The following is a 23018-nucleotide window of genomic DNA, read 5'->3' on the forward strand; positions in this document are numbered from 1 at the left end:
GCATGACAAGTAGTACCCCATGATTTCCAATGAGTACCATTCATATATCTGTGACTTCAAGTGGCAAAAGTCCCTGCACTACTTTAGGTCCAAAGACCTCAAGATTACACAGGCATTGCTTCAAGTTGTGGCAAAAATCACCTGACTTTCAGGTTGCACACGTGTGAAATGGGCCTTAGGGTTAGTTCACACCACTTACTGTGGTGGATTATTCTAAAATTCCTATTTTCAAATTAGGCCAATTCTTTTTATTATTAGAATCACTGAAATGTTTCTCTTTCCTATATTCCTTATACGGTTTGTTTTTATACGCATTATGCATATGTATGCATGGGAATAATCAATACTGCTTATTTTCCTTGAGGATTTTATATCAGATATTGTTTTAAAGTAATGAACTCCGCATTGAAAAAACAATTATTATTATTAAGAGCAGATGCTGTCATCCTCCATTTTCCCCTCATGTTACAAATGTGTTCAGACCTTCTTCCCTTCCCCCCTACTGTATTCCTAAATAGCTTCACTTCAAATTGTAACAGGAAAGCCTTCCCCCTCCCCCTTCTGTTCACTCGGACCTCCTGAAAGCTTGTGTGACGCTTGGAAGAAAACTAGCAGAGCTGAATGAATTTTTTTTACACTGGATGATGTGGGCAGCATGCCCAAACATGGACTTCCATCTCCTTGCTCCCATGGCTCCTGCCATCGTCTGAAATCAAGATGGCTCCTGGACTTTAGAAATATGTGCCATGTGATAGACGTCACAGAGGGGGTGGGTGAGTGGGAGGGTAATAAGGGGCTGGGATGTATGATGTGAACCAAATGCATGTATTTGTAATTCTGTGGTTTTAATAAAAGAGCCAGCAGGCTCCAGTCACTTCCTCTGTTGGGACTGAGCTGAGAAAGGTGAGGATGTGAAATCTCTCTCTGGTTTGCATGCTCTCACTTTATAATTTGGACAAGCGGCAGGATGGGTTTAATCCTGAAATTGTGTCAGGAAATTAATCTATTACATTGCGACAAGAGTACAAGGTTCTCCCACACTGGAGAATAATGCTTTGCCTTCTGCAGACATGCGCAGGTGCCAATATTTTCTTAATAGCACCCCAATTCATTTAGGAAAATGAAAAGGCAAAGCAATGCAATACGTTCATGTCGGACTGAACCCTAATAGGGTAGCTCTGAAGCTCCACTGTCCAGGACCACAGAGAACTGCCAGGTTATAGATGGGCAGAATCTGTTCTGACCATTTCCCTTTAGCTATGAGCCCCTCTAGGGTTGCCCCCCAGCCTGAGAGACTGGCATCTGTATTCAGTACTCTCCAAGTTACCAGGAGAAAGGATTTTCCCTTTCGCAGGTTCTGATCTTGCAACCACCAGTTTAGGCTTAAAACGTGCCCAAGGAGATAAGCACATTGGATAATCCAAGGGCTTGTCCTCTCCTGTTCCAAGCCAACAAGATGTCTTGTGGAGGCCTGGAATGGAACTGGGCATAGGGCACCGCCTCGAAGGAGGATACCATCCTCCCTAGAAGACTCAGAGAGCTGAATGGAGGATTGTCTGGTGCCCCTTATCTGACGCACCCATCTAGGATCAGACCTAAATACTTTGAGCTGGTCTCAAGCTTGACCTTTCGGTATTTGTGATCCAGCCTTCCAAATACCACACTGTATATGTTATGCTCTGTTCTAGAGCATGTAGCGAGTGATCCGAGCAGGTCATCCAGATACCCTATCACCAAGATCCCTTAAAAGACCCAGTACTGGAGCTAGGACCTTTGTGAACACCCGGGGAGCTGTAGCAAGCCCAAAGGGTAGAGCCACAGCTAAAAATGACCTTCCTCTACTGCAAGTTGCAGGAACCTCTGATGAGGCTGAAAGATAGGTACGTGTAAATACACATTTTTTTATATTGATGGAGGCTAAAAAGTCTTCCATCTGTAATGAGGCTACAACCGAGCGGACAAACTCCATTCAAAAAAGGACAGAATTAGTAGATCGTGGTTCAGAGATCTTGGGTCCAAAAGATAGGCCCTGTGACCCAGTTTGATCTTTAACAGTAAAATGAGTTTGCTCCTTCGGATATAGGAACCTGTACAATTACTCCTTGATGCACTAAATGATGTAGTGCCTGAAGAAAAAAATTAAAATTGGAGTATCCAGGGGAATGCTGGATCTTAAAAACCTGAGAGCAAAGCCCCGCAACGCCAGCTTGTAACCAGGGAATATAATCGTGACCCACTTGTCCTGAATTATTGTTCTCCAAATGTCCGTAAAGTGCAGCAGCCTTCCCTCCACCCTCAAAAGGAGGGCTTGTTCTGGATTTAGAAGTATCTTGGACCTAGGGCTTTTTCTGGCCCTGGCCTTGCCGCTGGCTCTAGTGCTCTGTCATGGCACTGAGACATTTGAGAAAGCAGTCCCTGAAGTTTTAAACAAGGGACGCCTGGTGCTTTTTTTCCCCACGTAGTAGAGAACTCTTCCCTCCAGAAATTATTTTGGATATATTTGTCCAAATGACACCAATAAATTTCCCCCCTCAAAAGGTAAACCTGCCAATAGCTTTTCATAAAGGAAGCTCGGCTGACCAGTTTAGCCACTAAAGTCTGCACATGTACAGACAAGAGAGGCCAAAAACCTGCTGTATTGAATCCTTTTTAAGGCATCAACAGCAAAACACAGCGCTCGAATATCTGTTTTACTTTCAGGCAGATCATCCTCCTGGTTGGGCCTGTTAGGCCATCTGCCCCAATCCTTTATGGACTGGCAGATACCAATCGCTGCAACAGCTGGCTGAATAGCTGAACTGGCTAAACAAAATTAAGTTTAATAATGACTCCAATTTCTTGCCAAAAGGGTCCTTCAAGTCATGTGCATATTCTACTGGATAAGTTCTTGTTTAAGCTGCATCTATGGCTGGCATGTTCCATTTCTTAATGAACCTTTGATCCATGGAATATAAAAAAAGTGAAAACCTCAGTCGCCTCTGCTTTTTTTTTTTTTTTTTTTTTTAAGAGGCAACCAACTTAAAAGGCAGAACAAACCATTTTGGTCAGAGTTCCGATGAAAGCCTCTGGGACAGACGCAGACATCAACTGGATCTCCCTTTGTCCAGTTTGCGCGGAAGCAGACTCCTCTACCAGGGACTCCACTAGCTCTTCCCCATTCTAAACCCATTCCTGCTCCAAACTAGGAGACTCCAGGGAGGGGGATCTGTCACGCTTCTTGCCACTGTGCGGCACGGAGGCAATCATGCCAGCAATCCTGTGCTCGGCTAGGGTTAAGGACAGTTCATCCTTAGCGTTAAAGGGTGAAGCAGCAGCAGCAGCGTTGACTGTGGGCACAATACCAGATAGGCGCAGCGGCTCAAATTTCCCGGATGCCTCTGGTCTTTCAGGGGGATACAACTAGGTTAATCAGAAACTACTGATGACATTGATGTGCCCTTCCCTGTAGTGTTAGTCCCGCTACTATTTTTGGAAGACATTTACTAGCCACAAACAAAAAGTAGTTGGGTGTAGATTAAACACCTCAGAATAATAGGGCTCACCAAGCCCCTATGCAACAATCCGGCCAAGCACCATAGCTTGCCAAGCAACACCTGGTGACTCACGTGACCCGGATAAGGAGACATGAACCGCTGTCTGTTCAGAGCATGCTCTGTGTTCCACAGCTGCCTTTTGGAAGCACTGCATGCTTGGCCTACACAGCTTAAATAAGCTGGGTGTGTGTCAGAACGTTCGTGCGTGCGCATGGTTCCGGCCAACAGGCATGACTGTATTCGCGCACGATGCAAATCTTTGTGCACCCAGATAAAAGGCTACTGTGCACGCAAGTCCATTGGCGCTTGTGCAAATGGCCACCAAACAACTGCTGTGCACGGCGGGAATCTTGCAAAGCCACGTGTGCCACGAACGATCATGCGTCATCATACAGGGGGAAAAAAAAAACAGCCAGACACAAGCAAAAAAAAAAGTACACTTTGCAAACTCCCACAGCTAGCCCAAAACTCCCCCGTATGGTCACCGCACACAGGTGTCCATCCTTTAGCTAGCTTGATTGAGGTTACAATCACTGGGACACCCTACAATAAAATAAAGGGGTTTCACTTAGTCGCGCAGGACCACTTAGAAATAAAGGGCCCAATCTTCACCCTTCACGGTGGGTTCCTGTCACTTGGACCTTCAAGGACTGGGTACCCTTTTCATGTTTAGGGTCCTCTCCCTTGACCTATACAGCACCCTGCAGGAAATGCCTTAGTACGGTAGTGTCGAGGATTTCCACTCCGCAGGGTCCAGCGCCTGGAGGTCACATTACAGGCAATGACCAGGAGTCTTCTTTGTGAGGCTCGGGTACCATTTAGCCAAGCATAGAAGACTGTCAAAATGGATCCGATCGGTCAATCTCTCGATTCAATTTGGAACCATTTGTGGGACTAGAGACCTGGAGCTCAGAGCTCAAAACGAACAGTGCCATCCACCTTGCAGACACTGGTAAAAAAAAAAAGCTGAGGTAACCTCCTGCATGGGAGGGTTTATATAGGGGATCACTTCCTATTTGAAGACCTTTGGCCTACCAGTGTCCATTCACCTGAAGTATAACCATGCAGGGAATGAATATTGGCCTGTGTCCCATGAGGTATGAAAAAGAAAAAACTGACCACACCACGGAGGAAAGCCCACCCTGGTCAGTTCTCTAGCTGTGCTGGGACCTTGGCATGCTCTTCAATGATCAGGTTCATCTTGCCACCCCACCCTTTCACCTGGAAAGGGGTGTGCTGCTCCTCCTCCTCCTCCTCCTCCCAGCTCCTATGCAGCTGAGAACAAAGGGAATGTGATCATTTCGGTTCCATGCACACTTGTAATTTTGGGATCGCATCAGAATCGCCGATTCTGCTCACAATTCCAAAATGCACTACAATCGTAAAATATAGGTTCAGTGTGGTTTTGCCACACAATTTATCTTGCGGAAAATCGTATTGTGTAAACCCTGTCACCCAAACAAAGCTTCTGCTCCTTTTTTGCACGACAAGCTTCACGTGATCCGATTTGCAGCAATTCACATGTGTCAATCATGGGCATGGGACGATGATTGGCTGATGCAACTGAGCAAGGCGACCGTTAATTGGGCTGCTGGAGAAAGGGAGCTCCGTTTTACCACCAGCATGCAGAATGCAAGAAGGAAGCCATTATGGGGACCATGACCTGCTGTCACTCTTTTCTTGCAGCTGAGAAAGCACCACAAGTGTGCAGGGAAGGGAGAACAATGGTGTGTTGCCAAAGTTTGCTGAAGCCATCTAATCCTGTTTTTCCCAGGAGACTGAGCTTCTGCAGGATGAATGAATCCCTGCCATAGCTGACCACAATCAGATGAGAACTCAGACAGACTGAGAAGCATCTCCCTGGAAGGGTGCGATTTGGATGCCTGGTGTGATCAGACTATACCATGGAGTATTCCCACCACTTGTAAGAAAGGAAAAGAGGGACTTTCTTCGCAGGAGTGAGCTATAAACATTTTATATCCCTTGTCTGTCTGAACCACAGCAGGTGTCCAAAGACTCAGAAGAGGGCACCCAGAGACTGCCAAGAGATTATCCCAAGTTAATCGGGTGTATGCCATCAACCGCTGTGCTTTCTTTAAGGGCCCCAACTTGTCATCCAATTTTTTTTTTTTTATTAAATCACTGGTCAGCAGGATGAAATTGGGGCAGTTATAGTAAGTCAGCAACAGTATATAAAGACAGTGTTAGGTAAATTCAGTTCAGTTAATTACTGTTAGAAAACTAAAGGTTTTTAACCATGTCTCAGGGTAATTGTGTGGTCTTCTTGACTGTATAAGTACACATGCTAAACCTCTTTCAGGCTATGCTTGGTCTAATAAATTATTTGAAATGCCTCAAGGTATGCCATCGTCAGGTGTCCAAAGAGATCACAAAACAATTTAGTGACTCCTTTGGGGTAGCAATAAAAATGCATATATTTTCAGTTCATTAATTTATCGTTATAGTATACGTAAACAGAATTACCAAATTATATAAGCTTTAATAGGTTACCAAAAAGTCAAAAGTTCCAGTATTAACATTTTTACTTTGCAGCTTTAATAAAAATAAAAAATTACATCACTCTCCTGGCTTGTACACTGAAAAAAAAAATTTGTTTAACAAAGCGCAATACTTACAACACTTATGAAACATCAACTTTATGTCGCTAACTGTAAGATTAGGTTCTACCTATATAATAAAGTAAAAAAAAAAAAAAATGCATTATTAGAAACATCTAATGCAACTATACTTGAGAATTGCATATCAAATTTTGGCATTACATATGAGCATTAGGCAAGTGCAACTCAAAATATTGTTCTCCAGAAGTATTGCCATGACTCTTACCTTATCTAAAAAGCACAACTGCCGCTTTGTTCTGCAGTCTAGAATTTCCACCTGAAACCAATATGTACATATAAGTATACTATGGTAGTAAATACCAGAACTGTTCCATCACTAGCTTGTCAGTTTTCAAGTACTACCTGTTCTGTAATTTTGTACTGTACTACCATCCCAACATGCTCCGAGTCCTCATTCACACGGGGCAATCTGATCAATGCCCCATGCAGTGTCACGTTTTACAAGCATAGGAATGACCGGTGTTGCATGCATTTCCGTGCTAGCGATTGTGGAATTAACAAAAAGTTATATTGCACCATATTTGCCCATAAAGAATAAGATCAGAAAAGCTATGCTTTTGTAGCGGGATATCACCCTTTTATGTGGTATAAAAGATTACCATCTGCTGATCAAGAAGGATCTCAGCCCCCTCCTGTGGCAGAGTTGTGATATAGCCACCAGCCGTTTACTCCATGTCCTGGTACCGCAGAGGATGTTGAGGAATAGAGTACAGGGAGAAAATAGACTCCATTTTCCCTGGCTTAATATGGACTATGTTACCCAGAGAGCAACTGTACAATCCCAGACTACTTTGCTTCCTGCACTGCCTGCTGGGGGAGGTAGTTTAAGGGAGGGGACGTTTTTGGCGCTCTTTCCAGACTGCCTCTTCAACCCAGGAGGACACCTGTGGAAGTGTTCCACAGAAGTCTAGGCCGGAGTTGAGGCCTACCAACGCCCAGGCAGAGTGCCACTCAAACAGAACCCCTGGACGGAGTGATCGGATGGGCTTGCAGTACCCCTATGACTTGTCTGAGAACCAGAGGCTGTCATCTTGAAAGACTGATCGGCGGTCACAGATGGAGTGTTTCGGAAGGACAAGGCCTGAACTGGTTGGGCGAGACGGGCACCTGCCCAGGACCTATTGACTACTGTTGGAGGGTGGATCGTTCACATCAGCCATTGTGGTTTGACTATTTGGGCCTTCCCCACCAGTTTTATTTGTTACCCTTTTGGATTACAAATTACCACTTGCGCGCCACCGCATGCCAACACATCAGTGCACTGACTTTTGGGATAATTTGAACTGAGGTTTGGTCTGATCAATCAAGCCACGCTAGTTAGGTATACTATTTAAAGACTGCCTATTTAGTTGTTGCAGACTGTTGATATCCATCTCCATATGCGTTGATCGAGTAACCGGTTTTATCACACTGTGTATTTTGAGAGCTGGGTGAGACTTGGCAAGGGGATTCTTTAGTGTGGATGCATTATGGAGGGAATCCCCTTGCTGCATGCTTACACAGGTCTGCATAGCCATTATAAATTGAGATTTTCCTAGCTTGTGACGGAAAATATTAGTTATATGAAGACAGGAGGCGAGTATCTTATGCATTATCTTCCTTTAATAATGCGCACAGCAGAAATACAACTTTCAGTGAATTTCAATAATAAAATAACTTTTTAGAAACAAACTACAAGTCCCAGCAGTCCTCTGGGTATGCCGGCCAATCACGCGGCAGATCAGGTAGTATATAAGGGACTGTCTCTTTAAACACCTCCTCTTTCTTGGAGCGAAACTGGTAAGGACTTGAAACCGAAAAACTTCAACTGCAACTAGTCTTCCGTCCGTCAACGAATCGGATCCGGCGAGTCGAGCAGGTAGACGTCCCAACGGGGAACAACAACGGAGAACACTCCGGAAACTTCTCAGCCCGTGGCTCGTGTGTTTCGTTCATCAATAGCCTGGAACAACATGAGATAAAACCGTGATAGGGTTGGGTCGGGTGGGAAGATACTCGCCTCCTGTCTTCATATAACTAATATTTTCCGTCACAAGCTAGGAAAATCTCAATTTATATATCAGACAGGAGGCTCATATCTTATGCAAGTTCAAAGTCATACATGGATATACATACAGTGATAAAATTGACTAATCAACATAATAACAGAATCACAGAACTGCCATAGATACGTGGTCCTCCGGTCTAAAGTAAAATTGGCGAAAGGTGGTCTCGGAAGACCAGTCTGCCGCCATCAGAAGATCCGAAAGTGAACCACCCGAGGTGATTACCTTGGTAGCCATGGCACCCCTGGAAGAGTGGGCACCGAACAGGGTAACATCAATCCCAGCCATGTCCATGGTGAACCTCACCCACCGGGCCAGCGTGGCCGAGGAAACCGGAAGATGTGGGCGTACGTAGTAAGTTTAAAGGACAGTAGTTTTAGCGGGAGAGCGTCATTGTCCTCCCATGTAGAAAACATGTTCAATACCAAAGCCACGTCCCAAGTGTTCTGATATCTGGGATGTGGTGGACGTTGGAATCTAACACCTCGTAAGATGCGGCACACCAAGGGATGTCTACCAACCGGAAGGGAATTTACCGGAGAATGGTAAGCCGAAATTGCTGATCGATACATGTTGGAGCTATATGATCTCCCGGATTCAAATGAGTCTGCCAGATAATTAGCTACCACTGTTACAGGTGCGTGAACGGGATCAATTTGCCGTTGATCACACCAACGTACCCAGGTTCCCCAGGCTGATCGGTACGCCGATCTAGTCCCGGGGGCCCAGGCCAGGGCGAGGAGGTCCCTAGCTGTTCGTGAAAGGTCGCTACTCGTGCCCGGCACCCCGAGACCAACCAAGCGAGGAGATGAAGGTCGTGACCCATTACCAGGGGATGGGGTTCCCCTGTTGGATTGGATAGGAGGTGTGGGACACGGGGAAGCAGCCTGGGGAGATCGACAGTCATTCCCAGGAGGAGGGGAAACCACGGTTGTGCCGGCCACCAAGGAGTGATCAGCACGACTGAGGCCCCTAGGTTTGCCACATGTAGGAGAACCCTGAGGATCATTGAGAAGGGTGGAAACGCGTAGTGCGTCCCTTGTGGCCAGGTCTGGCGAAGGGCGTCTATCGCCTGGGCCTCGGGATCCGGTCTCCAGCTGAAAAAGTGCGGGAGTTGCCGATTGAGGCGGGAGGCGAACAGGTCCATGGAAAAAGGACCCCACAATCGAACCAGGGAGAGGAATACCAAACGGTCCAGCCGCCAATCGCTGGAGTCGGTGAGGTACCGAGAATTCCAGTCCGCAATCAAGTTCGAGGTGCCTGGGATGTATTCTGCCAAGGGAACGATGTTGCGTTCCAGACAGAAGTGCCAAAACTCCTTTGCTAGAATTGCCAGGATTCTGGATCTGGAGCCTCCTAGGCGGTTGACATATTGGACTGCGGTCACATTGTCCATGCGTAGTAATACACAGCAATCGGATACGTTCGGCAGGAGACTCCTGAGGGCGAAAAAGGCCGCCGTGAGTTCCAACGCATTGATGTGTAGCAGAGACTCCTCTGCGGACCAGGTCCCTCCTGTGGTGAAGGGTCCGCAGCGAGCACCCCAACCGTGTCGGCTCGCATCCGATTCTATAATGTAATCCGGATTGGAGCTGAAAATGGTTTTCCCATTCCAATCGATGGCGTGTCTTAACCACCAGCGTAACTCTACCACCGCTTCCGCATCCAGTGGTACCTCGTCTGAGTAGCGAAGACCCTGGCGTAGGTGGAGCGCCTTGAGCCTCTGAAGGGCTCGATAATGTAGGGGTGCCGGAAAGATGGCCTGTACCGAGGCCGATAAAAGTCCCACCAGTCGTGCCAAACCGCGTAAGGACACTCGCCGTTTGTACAATACGGAACGAATCTCCTTGCGGATAGTAGCCAGTTTGGGCTTGGGTAATCGAAGGACAGCGCGATTGGTGTCCACTAAGAATCCCAAAAATTCCATCTCTTGGGATGGAATCAGGATGGACTTTTCGCGGTTTATGACGAACCCTAGCTCCTGGAGTAAGTTGACAGTCCAGGAGGCATGTATGTTTGCCAGGTGGGTGGAGCGGGCCATAATGAGCAGGTCGTCCAGGTAGATAAAATTGCGTCTAAAATTGTTTCGCCCTGGGTTACAGGGGTGGCGTTGTCAGTGGGCGCCATATGCCCACTACCCTCATAATCAATATCATCAACATCATCAGACTCGTAGGCGTCTGCCGCCTCAGATTCCGCGGACGAATCAGACGTGTCCACAAAGGAATCAGGTTTGGACCGTCTAGCGGACCTTTGCCCCTGCGTTTGCTACTCCCCGAGGCTCAGGGGTCGGTGAGAGTCTGGGAGGGTAGTGGGTCGGCAGACCGGGTTGGGTGCTGCCTGGGGCACATTATTTACTTCCCCTGCCGGGGAGTCGCATATTGTGGGAACATGTTTGCGCTTATGAGTCGCTTTGCCCTTTTTTGTGGGCGGTTCACCACAGCCTGGGGGACCAGGCATGACAGATGCAGCCAAGTGTGTCATAGGGGCCGAAGCCATGGCTACTTGTACCGAATGGTTAATAAGTTCCTGGATCTGGGCAGCAGTCAGGAATATGGGGCTATGAAGGGTGTGGTCACCTCCATTTGGGGTGTTAGGGGATTCAGTATACTCCTCATCAGCCATGGTAAATTACAAGCTGAGGGGTATAATGTTGCTAAGACAATTAGGGCAGGAGGGGGAAGCAGGTGGGAAGACTTTCCACACTCTGACTCCAATAAGCACAGTTTAAATGGGGATCCCCAGATTCTCTAAACCAGCTCAGTAAGGGTTAACCGCTGCTATATTGTATAATACAGTAATTATTATTATTATTATTATTAATATCTTTAGAGGCCCTCAGGGACGTCCTACCCGTACAGCCGACTCACTCCACACTGGAGCAGCGGCGAACGGTAGGCTTGTCCCCGTTCAGGAGAGCGTAATCTCGCAAGATTACGTCTCCTGAGTCGTGATAGGACGGCGTTGAGGTCCGCCGGACACGCCCCCCGCAGCGTGCGATGCGCTGATTGGAGGAGCGCGGGGATGATTCGACACGCCCCCTCAGAGACGGGACGCTCTGAGGGGGAGCGCGCGGTGTCTGAGGGGATGACAGGAAGGCGCCAAGATGCTTAAAATGGCGCCGACCTGCAACGAGAGATATCTACCTCAGGGAGAAGAAAAGGATAAGAATCTGTAAAAAAACGCTAGCGCTTAAAGCGACAGCTACAGACAAACAAATATTTTAAAATAGACATTATTACATACAAATTTAAATATTATAAATATGACATTAATTACATATTAGTAAATATTAATATCCAATACATATTTGATTGAAAAATGTAATGGGAAATGTAATGGGAACAAGTCCCAAACGAAATCCCAGTAATATGAAAAAAAAATTCAAACAGTAAAATTATATTTGAAAAATGTTATACTCATCTGATTTCATGCTGTGAGCAGAAAGAAAGAGGAGGTGTTTAAAGAGACAGTCCCTTATATACTACCTGATCTGCCGCGTGATTGGCCGGCATACCCAGAGGACTGCTGGGACTTGTAGTTTGTTTCTAAAAAGTTATTTTATTATTGAAATTCACTGAAAGTTGTATTTCTGCTGTGCGCATTATTAAAGGAAGATAATGCATAAGATATGAGCCTCCTGTCTGATATATAATTGAACGTTAATTTGTTATTACTGTTTCTGACTCTTGCAGGGCTCTGCAAGCAGTCTTACCATTTTATCTTTGTTTCTTTTTCTTTATCCCATCAAGTAAAGAGTTACATTGGTTAAGCTGAAATTTGTGTACAGTGTCATCCTGCGGGATCCATACAATTCAAGGTAACCATTAATTCACATAATTTACTGTGGTGTGACAGGATATTGTGCCCTCCAACAAGTTATTGGGGTCCACAATTCCCACTATACCAGTTGTGCCAAGGGAGGGTTTGAGCCAATTTCAGGGGTTGATAACCAGAGCATAGACCCAAAACCAACCAGCAGCTCCTTCGAGGGTAGTGCTACACGTTAAAGCAAAACTATAGTCAAAACTTTTTTCTTCATTTTGGATAGTGCAAGGGTTATAACCTGTCGAGGTCTTTATTCCAGGGTTTGACAAATTTTCTTGGAATCTAGGAGCCAGAAAATGCGCCCCGTTCCTCTGTGCACACCCACCTCTCCACCGCGCGATCGCAGCGGCCGGTAATTAAGGCCGCGGCTTCGCAGGCCGCAAAGTCGCAGCCTCAATTACCGGCGGGCGCCAGGTCACAATTTGACGCCAATGCGACCTGGCACCAGGATATTGTCGACCCCTGCTTTATTCCATTGGGGAAATTTACCTTCACTTTCTGTCCCATAGCTAAAACATAAGCGAGGGGAAATCCCTGCAAATTAAGGGAATCTCTTGGGGACCCTCAGGCCACTGGAACTAGTATCCCCATTGGAAGACTTCCCCCCTCTTACTTTTCTTGGGACAACCAACATTTGGGATTTTTTTACTTTCCAATAACAAATGGTACACAGGACAAAGACGATACATCTCCCCAACAGGGGGCACAGACAGCAATAACAACTGACAAATGTTCCAATCCCTCTCCTCTCTATCCAAATCTACATTTTGCCTTTAAGTTGCACTTGATTTTTGAAAAAGTTGATGTTTGCAGGAAAACGTCCAAAACAATGACAGGCCAATATAATGTTATATATCAAACGTACATTTCAATGTTCATTTTAATTTCTATTCATACATGGCCAGCTTTAGAACCTTTATGCATTCTTTGTACCACTGCCCCAATTGGGGGATGGCCGTGAACCACAAGAGAAATCTCAAAAGGAAAACCACAAAATTAAATCAATAGGTTCAAACTCTTCGACTTCAAAAAACAATATGTATTTTAAATATGTGGTTCCTGTTAGTGGGTTTTCCCTAATTTCCTGCCTTGGTGCACACGTGGGACAAGTTAATAAAATAAAATGTTTTCCTTTCACATAAAACAATTTGCAGATGGTTTTTTTACTGCTCATAGTCACAATGTAAATACACCAACTTGTTGAAAACAATGCCCTCCCTGTGTGGCCAACATCTTTTTCCTATGGCTTGTTGCAATGGGTTACAGTACCACCGTTCTCAGATTCTTTTCAGGTTTTTCCTTCTGCCTTACCACTACAACTACTGTCTGCATAGCGATACACAAAATGCTGGACTATACAAAAAAGACAAAAACGTAAACATAGAAGGAAGCCTTCCAAAAGCAGAATACCTTCAGTTTAGATTAAATATGAGATATAATATTTCACGTGTAGCACCCGCCTAGTTTGGGTGCTAGGACGTAAATAGTTAAGACTAGTGCAATTTGCTCTTCTGCCTAATGGTGGGACTAGAGGCAAATCTATCTGCAGCAGGTCTGCTTAACAGAATGCTGCAATGTATTAGTTAAGGCTGATCCTGTGTTCTAGTGCTAGTGAAGTTTGCTTGGATGCCTCAACTTCTAGAAACTAGTAGAGCATTCTGAAGTATAGGTGGGAGTTAGGCAAATAGGCAGCATGCGTGTGTAGCAGTCCCAGCCAAATACAGGGGAGGTGCCCGTGAGTATGCTGGGATTGGCATATAATTTATATACATTCAGAGAACACATGATCTCTGGGTTCTTCCCTACCTAGATGGAGTGCACCGGTCAGGGGGGTGCTACCCCTGGCACTTGCTGCCAATGTGGCCTCAGGTGGTTGACCCGAGGGCCTGACAAGCAGACAGGAGAGAGCCATGCCTGAGGATCTGTTTGCAACTCCAGGGAGTAGACCAATGATCTAGGGGTCTGTTCTTTTTGGCTACCCCTCTTAGTGCAGTCAGCCACTGGTCCAACTAAATAGATCGCTGGCTAGTGATCTGAAGAGCTTGCCCAATTGTGATTACTGCATGGGACTTTGCTCCGATCCACTACTTTTGGACTGCCAAGCAGTCTGCTGTAACTGGGTTGAACCAGAAGAGCTTGGTCCAGCTGTCCTGCTTTACAAGAGACTCTGCTCATGCTATCGATTTCTACATTGCTACACAGAAGAAATCTGCCATCTGCTTCCAGCAAGGGACTTCGCTGCTACTCAATGCTAGATCAGCTAGAGTCCTCAAATTGTGTATAGTTTTTTTTCAGCATCACCTACTAGAATCCCCTACCCTATTCGTTCCTCCAAAATTAAAAAACTACAAAAGCCAACACCCCCTAGACTGGTCCCGGACTACATCGAGCCCAAGTGTGTGCCTGGCTGCAGAAAAAGACCTTTGACCTGGCTGCCAGTGAAGACATTGACAGTGCTAATGTAATATTTAAGTGGCTCCTACGGGGTGCCTGGTTTCTGAGCTGGCACAGAAGGAATATCTGGCAGTCATAGTATGTTAGACAAAATTATCACAGTACAGTAATACAATCACTGTTCATCCAACCAGCCTACATGCTGCTCTACCCAAGCGCCACGGAATTAAAGCTAGCACAATCTTACCTGTATGTAGACCAAAAAGCCCTGAGAATTAATAAACTTTCCAGAAGCGAGTACCATACATATTATCTATGCAAGTATATTCATTAGGGCCAAAATAATATAAATAAAAAAAGTACAGTTAAAGCTCAACGCCGGGATAAGCAAATGTCCAAACACAAAAGTTTGTATTCTTACTGGAATCTCCGATTTGTGCCTTTCTAGATCTGGGCAGTAATCCAGTGTGAAGCTTTGTTCTTACTACAAGAAGCTCCTGCACAGGGGTAATCACTACTATTCCCTCTACTTAAAGCGGTGTTCTGACAGAAATATGACTTTTACCCCTAGAATACTCATGCAATGCAGTAAAGGTATGCTGTAAATGTTGCCCTCTTCTCTATTTGTGCAGCATAGTTTTCTTACTTTTTGAAGCTCCTGCACAGCGCAGCCATCAGTGTGGGCATCTAAAGCCAGTGTCCATGCATGCTGGCTACCCAGCATGCACCTGCCGATCTCACACATGCGTGGTGCAAGTGAGTACAATAGCTTGTAGGTCGGGTTTCTGCTATGAGCTGGCGATGCCCATTGCCTCCTGGGATTGATGACACATCTCCCAGGAGCCAATGAAAAAAGCCAAAAATTACACTATAGCCAGTTATGGGAGGGCGTCATTTGTGTGTGAAAAAAAAAAGTTAAGTTAAAAAATGTCATGTGTAGTGGTGCATGATTGTGCAATTGTCAAAGTGTGACATCGTTGAAAGCTGGCCTGGACAGGAAAGGGGGGGGGGTGTAAAAGTGCCCAGTAGGCAAGTGATTAAGCATGGCGATTGGGCTTGCATCCACACCCTACTGTGGTCTTCTGATGGCAGTGAGTTGGGGCCTGCTGGGTCCCTCCCACAGCTCTGCTATATGAAACCTAAGGATTATATCATTTTATAAAAAGGTAATCTCTGGGTTTGCAAAAAACATTAGGTGCATAAAAAATGGGTTTCATATCCTTTGTGGCCATTAATAAATATATATATATATATATATAAAAACTTTGGCCCGAGTTGAGCTGCAAAGTCAAATGTTTTAGTGAATCCCCAACGTTCGTTAGTAAAATAGCACAAAAAAGCACCAAGTGCTCTGTACAGTACTTATTGCTGCCAATTAGAAAAAATATCTAGCATTGCTGTGACAGTAAAAATTGAATTTGATTGGTTGGTAAAAGGTTTTGCTCTATAAAAGGCACATTTCAAAAGATCCAAGTGACACAGGATAGGCTGGATAATTTACTGAGGCCTCATGTACACTCCTTCTGGTATACGGACGTTTAGGAGTGGTTGGGCATTGAACTCTCAATCAAGGTCAAACCTAAACACTTAAAATTTGTATGCAATCAGGCAGGCCCTTGTACTACATAGTGTGAGGGGTTAGCTCGGTAGCGGGGTGTGTGACCCCTTGGTCGGGTTCACCACACACTGAACTTATACAGACTGGCAGTCAAAGATGGTTGAAAACAAAGTTTCTGGTTTATTTTTCCATCTTGCTGGAAAATAATTGCAAGCATCCAAACAGCATAATCAAAATCAAAACAAAATAAATCCTAGCCACTCTGGGCGTCTACCTTCCACACAGGAACCTATCTATGAAGTCTAACACAGCCTACTGCTGGGTAGACAGTGCTGGTCATACAGCACAAAACAATAGTCTGTTTAGATTTATAACACAGGAAAAAGTCAATGGTCTCCTCACCTCATCAGGAGAATTTTCTGGCACTGCTCTCCTGTTCACACAGCCTTAGGAGTGACGCATCCAATTAGTGGTTATCCTCTGGGCTACTTTATAGAGGCCTTTAATTGCCTCACTCTGAACAGCTGGAGTCTTCCAACGGCCCTCAGCCTTCCTGGCTATTTCTGGCAGCCGACGCCTAATAATGATTGGTGTATTGTCTAACAAGGCAGAAATGTATGTCCCGACTGACAACACCCACAGATTTACCTGACTTCCTGTCACAATAGTTGAAGGTAAAGCTAAAGGAAAGTAAATAAGACAATTGTATAATGTATGCCCAGCCCAAGATGCTCTTTTTACGTGGATACGCATACAATTTTTGTTAAATTTCCTTTAAATCTACCTTCAACGGTGTAGTGCAAGGGCCCACCGTTTGCCTACAAATTGAAAACCTTTAGGTATGAACCCAACCTTTTATTGTTTTGTCCCCACTTTTGTATAGCGTGTATCCAGCATTATACCCAATCATGTTACTGACCAGTGGCGGTACGCCCATAAGGGCGCACAGGCGCCACCCCCTCTCTCCAGCCACCCCCTCTATGAATCTATCCATGGCTGCCACCCCCTATTCAGGCACCCAGACCCTTTTTGGGCGCCTGAATTACAGCAGCAGGGGGCGTTTTTGAAGCACCCGATTAGAGTCATAGGCTTCAATAGGTTTCAGAACTGCTAGTGCCATGCTTGATGCTCGCAGTCCACCCAGGTGTGTTAGAAAAACAAGTATTTGCTTTCCCCAACACTAAACCGCCTCTGCCAATCAGGTGCTTGGGTCTGTTACCAGTCACCCTATTGGCTGAAACGACAGGCACTGATTGGATGCCTATCAGGAGGAGACGAATGGAGGACACCGCTCGCCGCCGTCACCCACTGCCCCACCGAGACAGGGTAAGTGCCGGGCAGATGGCGAGCGGGCCACAGTGGCAGCATTCGATGGGCAGTGGGGCTGCAATTTATGTTTTTTTACAGAATTTTTTAGTTTGTTGCTTGCGCCCCCCCAAAAATTTGGAGACCCAGCCGCCACTGTTACGGACCTGTTTACAATTAACCCAAGTTGCAAAATGTTCCTCCAGCTCTTCGTCAGTACCACTTTGCCACCATGTAAACTTGAGACATGTTGCTACCATCAATATCAAAATTCCTTTTTTTTTTTTTTTAAATGGTACATTTTCTCAGTTTAAACCCTTGATACTGCATGTTCTCTATTTTCTATTGTGAAGAAAATAGGAGTTTGCAAAAATTGTGCATTCGGTTTGTATGCAAATTTTACATAAAAAAAAAAAAAAAAAAAAGTACAACCGCAGTTGGAATGCTAAAATTTAGGTGGTAAGAGGGGTTTAGTGAGGGGACTAGGAAGTAGCAGGAAAGCTAAAACGCATCCCCAGAGAGGTTACCCAATGTCCATGAGGACAGTAATGGCCACAATAATGAAAGAGCTTAGTGATACGAGGAGGGACTTACTAAGGGACATGCAGAATGACTAAACAACTGACAGCTAAAGTTTGCATTTCCCTTACAGGACGTTGGGAAGCAGTTAAGCATTCCTACAATCTCCTGAAAGTAAATAGTGTAATATTTATTTGAGAGGGGGCCGGTCTACATTCCACAGTATCCGGAAACACCTGTCCACTGCACCTTGTGAGCAGCTGTGGGGAGGACCGGGGATCACGAGTTCCAGAGAGGCCGAGAGCCAAGCGGAGCCCAGACGGAGCAGCCGGTGAGAGGGCACTTGCCTATCCACTTATATACCGAGTCCCAGGAAGTTGGGTTGTTACAGTTGTATTCAAAAATTATTCAACCCCCACTGAAATTTATTGTTTTGCCCAGTTTGACATTGATTTGATCATCCTGTCATCCTGCTTACAATTAAATCAAAGAGGCACGTGTAGGTCAGACAAATATAACATTTATAATGAAATAACCACAAATGTCTTTTCTGTGCTCACATCATTATCAGTTTTATTCAACCAACAATTGACATTCAATCTTATTACTTAGTACAACATCCTTTTACAGTTATAACAGCTTTTAAACTTGAAGCATAGCTTGACACAAGTGTCTTGCAGCGATCTACGGGTATCTTCACCCATTCGTCATGGGCAAAAGCCTCCGGTTCAGTCACATTCTTAGGCTTGCGCACTGCAACTGCTTTCTTTAATTCCCACCAGAGGTTCTCAACCGGATTTAAGTCTGGTGACTGTGATGGCCACTCCAAAATGTTCCAGCCTTTAATCTTCAACCATGCTCTAGTGGACTTGGAGGTATGCTTGGGATCATTGCCCTGTTGAAAGGTCCAACGTCTCCCAAGCCTCAGGTTTGTGACGGACTGCATCACATTGTTATCCACTATCTCCTGGTACTGAAGAGAATTCATGGTACCTTGCACACGCTGAAGCTTCCCTGTACCTGCAGAAGCAAAACAGCCCCAAAGCATGATTGACCCCCCCCCCCCGCCATGCTTCACAGTAGGCAAGGTGTTCTTTTCATCATAGGCCTTGTTCTTCCTCCTCCAAACATAGCGTTGATCCATGGGCCCAAACACTTCTAATTTTGTTTCATCAGTCCACAGAACACAATCCCAAAACTTCTGTGGTTTGTCCACATGATTTTTGCATACTGCAGTCGACTCTTATTCTTTGGAGACAGCAAGGGGGTGCGCCTGGGAGTTCTGGTATGGAAGCCTTCATTACGCAGTGTGCGCCGTATTGTCTGAGCAGAAACTTTAGAACCCACATCTGACAAATCTTTTGTCAGTTCCTCAGCAGTCACAAGGGGACTTTTCTCCACTCTACGCTTCAGGTAGCGCTCAGCAGTCGAAGTCAGCATCTTCTTTCTGCCACGACCAGGTAGCGTTTCAACAGTGCCCTTTGGCTTGAATTTGCGAATGATGCTTCCTATGGTGTCTCTTGGTATGTTTAACATCTTTGCAATCTTCTTATAGCCATTGCCCTTCCTGTGAAGAGTAATCACCTCTTCTCTTGTCTTCCCGGACCATTCTCTTGACTTCACCATGTTTGTAACCACACCAGTAAATGTCTAGAAGGAGCTGAGTATCACAGTCATTTTAAAGCTGCCCGATTGGTGCTTATTAGGCTTTATTGCTGCTCCCCGACATCCACAGGTGTTTTCAATACCCGATTGAAAACACTTCAATGAACCTCTGTTCTTCAGAGTGGTAGTCTTTAATGGGTTGAATAATTGTGTAAATGAAGAATTCACAAAATAAACATTTACTACTGTATTACAAAACCAATTGATGTCATTTTAGTTGCATATGGTTCTTTAAGAAGTCCTTGTAGGATTTCATTCTGAATACAATTACAAATGTACACTAAATTCCCTAAAACCCTTTACAGCATTGGGGGGTTGAATAATTTTGAACACAACTGTATAGTTCCACCCGCATGTACTGACAATTGCAGTGTCACAAGCAGGGATACATTACACCTGAGAACGACACAGTGGTCTGGGAGGACTTTGAGTGTTCAGGCTTTCTCCACCTTGTGATTGGATTACAATTAACTAAGTGCACCAATGTGGCTAGCTGAAGATCAACTGCCTCTTAAGGGAAGAGTCACCCTGTATCCCTATCCTTGCAACTAGTTGCTGCGGGACATACACATCAGTTGAACCGTCCATTAGGGGGAGCCATACCAATGTGACTTATATTAATCGCATAAAGTGTTGCATTACGTTGTGTTTTCTTCTATTGTTTATGTGAAACCTGATGGAGAGGTGCCCCAGTGCTGAAGTTAGTACACTGGGAGATTCCTCCACCACGTCCTCACTCAAGTCTGGCACTCAGGTTGCTCCATGAGGGTCTGGTTACAGAGATACTTTAAACTGGTGGTACTCCATTGATTGATACAGGGAGCTGTATGTATTGAATGTTCACTGTATAACTCTTGTTTTATTCTTTTACCAAGCAAACGTCTTACCACTGGTTAAAGCGGGGGTTCACCCAAAAAAAAAAAAATGTTTTAACATTACATTCAGCCGAGTTATCAGAATGACAATCGGCTGTTTTTTTTTTATTATTGCATTGCCGTACATACCGTATTTTCACCGCCGCTTCCGGGTATGTAATCTGTGGGACTGGGCGTTCCTAATTGATTGACATCCTTCCAACCGGCGCATACAGCGCGTCACGAGTTGCCGAAAGAAGCCGAACGTCGGTGCGCAGGCGCCGTATAGAGCCGACTTGCAGTCCAGCTTCTTTCGGCAACTTGTGACGTACTGTATGCGCCCGGCAGAAGGATGTCAATCCATTAGGAATGCCCAGTCCAGCAGATTACATACCCGGTAGCGGCGGTGAAAATACGGTAAGTACGGCAATGAAATAAATAAAAACAGCCGATTGTCATTCTGACAACTCGGCTGAATGTAATGTTAAAAAAAAAAAAATTGGGTGAACCCCCCGCTTTAAGCTACATCTTGTGTTGGATTCTGTCTTTTGTAGCTGTGTAGCAGGCAAACAAGTAACACTTTTGTGACCCTAGTTCTTAATTAAAAATGTATAACCTTTGTTGTAATACACCGACAACTACCTATTTCCAAATCACACTTGGAAAGGCTGAGTCACTGCGTTATAAAAAAACACCACACAGTGTTCAACGGCTTATCAGGGATTTAAGGTTAAAACTCAGCCCATTATATCCAGAACAAATGTTACATCTAAAGTTACAACACATGGCATCCTTATATCAATTTTATGCCCTGACCCTCAACAGTTCTATTGTGTTGCTTATTCATCTTGCTATTGATAAAAGTGTATTGAAGGCTTTCAGCAAGTACTGAATTTACCATTATCAGACCAAAAATTCACGATGCTTTGTAAATAAGGTAATGTGTTTATGTTAAAGTGTTACTAAACCCAGTACCCTGCATTCACTAGATCTGGTCTCCCACAGAACATTGAAATACATTTTAGTAAATAAACTGCCAAATACTACCCTCTCATCAGCAGCTAGGCAGTTTTCACACTGAGGCCGTTTCCTGGCATTTTAGTGGTAGAAATGGCTTCTAATGCCTGAAAACCGCCTCCCCATTCATTTCAGTGTGACTTTTCACACTGGGGCAGTGCGCTCGCAGGACGTTCTGAAAAGTCCTGCAAGTAGCACCTTTGGGGCAGTTGGGAAAAGCTGTATAAACCACTACCAAAACGCCCTGTCCACTGAAATCAATGGGCAGTGCTGCCGAAGCGCTTCGGTAACACAGGGCGCTATTAACCCATTTCTTCGGCCACTAGTAGGGGTTAAAAGCGCCCCCCACTAATGGCCAAAACGACAGTAAAGCTGGTACAATATGAAAGTAGACTTCGAGCATTCTTGTGACTATTCGTGTCTGGCTAAGGCCGGGTTCACACCTATGCGAATTGAGTGCGGCTTAAACTGCATCCAATACGCAGAACATTTCTATATACATTGTTTTCAATGAGGCTGGTTCACATATGTGCGATGCATTTGCACTGCGCATTGCCGAAAAAACGTGTGCGTATTTTAGGCCTTGCGGTACGGCTCAGGTGCGAATTCAGGCCCATTATCTTCTATGGGTACGCAGCTGATTCGCAGATGTGTTCATTTCTCTTCAGGATTTCTCTCATTCAGCTCAATACACTTCCGCCCTCCCCCTCCCCTCTCCCAGGTCTCCAAATTCGCAGCCAATCTGCAGCTAAAATGCAGTGGATCTGCTGAACAGTTCTCTTATATCTCTGCAGAGATAAGAGAGCTGAAATTCGCACCGCACTAGTGTGAATACGGCCTAAAGCTTGTAAGGGGAGTAGTTTTCATTCTCCTCAGATTGTTCTACATCTGTCTGGACCGTGGTAATTGGCTCTGCACCAATCACATGCACTCTCCCAAGAAAAAAAAAAAAAAAAAAAACCTCTAGCAATACACAAACTAAGCATGTGCAGCCCCATGGCTCTGTACCATCAACGGATTGGGGACTGTGGAAGAAGGGGAGGATCAGAGAAGACTGAATCAAACAGCCTTTTTACACAATGCGGAAGATAAACCCCTTTGGTTCCACCAAGAGTATAACCTGCATGCTTCACTGCATATACCTGGTGCCAAAAGAAATATCCACCCCTAGAATGGAAAGGTAACACGCACACACACTTCCAACCCTAGTAAGAGTTCATCAAAAAGGTCCATGAAACAAACATCCATAGGAAGCCAAAATCCTATGGGGCCCCAATGAGTGGAGCGAGAAGAGGGAATTTGGACACTCTGCATATGCAGATCAGGCAAACAGTCCACGCAACTCTATGGGCCCTCCAATCCAATGCACTTATTTTTCTAAACGGACACAAGCCTTTTGACATCTGCTGCGCCATTGAGGTGAATGGAGGGTCTGGCTGGATGGGACCGATCATTTAAAAGGGGGGCCCAAGGCTGCTTTTACTCTGATGCACTGCAGTTTACCCACACCATGAGTGCAGCTCCGTGCGCTGCGGCTTTCCTGGGTTAGCTGCACTTTGCCATAGACTATTATATTTTGCAGGTGTGGTGCATTTTTTTGAAATGCACCAAACCCACAGGTAATAACAGAAGTCTATGGCTAAGTGCAGGTAACCTACAGG

General features: G+C 45.2%; 1 protein-coding gene across 5 annotated transcripts in view; it reads right to left on the minus strand.

Annotated features, from left to right (window-relative positions):
* The window catches only part of LOC120945671 (very-long-chain enoyl-CoA reductase-like), a 110148-nt gene that overhangs the window by 40532 nt on the left and 46598 nt on the right, over positions 1–23018 (minus strand). For all 5 annotated transcript variants that reach the window (XM_040359996.1, XM_040359999.1, XM_040359997.1 and 2 more), the window contains 2 exons: positions 6378–6428; positions 6170–6221 (listed from right to left, as the gene is read on the minus strand). In XM_040359996.1, coding sequence (XP_040215930.1) covers positions 6170–6221; positions 6378–6428 — 103 coding nt within the window. The remainder of the gene's footprint in view (positions 1–6169; positions 6222–6377; positions 6429–23018) is intronic.

The sequence above is a fragment of the Rana temporaria genome, chromosome 7, assembly GCF_905171775.1.
Source record: "Rana temporaria chromosome 7, aRanTem1.1, whole genome shotgun sequence".
NCBI classification, from domain to species: Eukaryota; Metazoa; Chordata; class Amphibia; order Anura; family Ranidae; genus Rana; species Rana temporaria.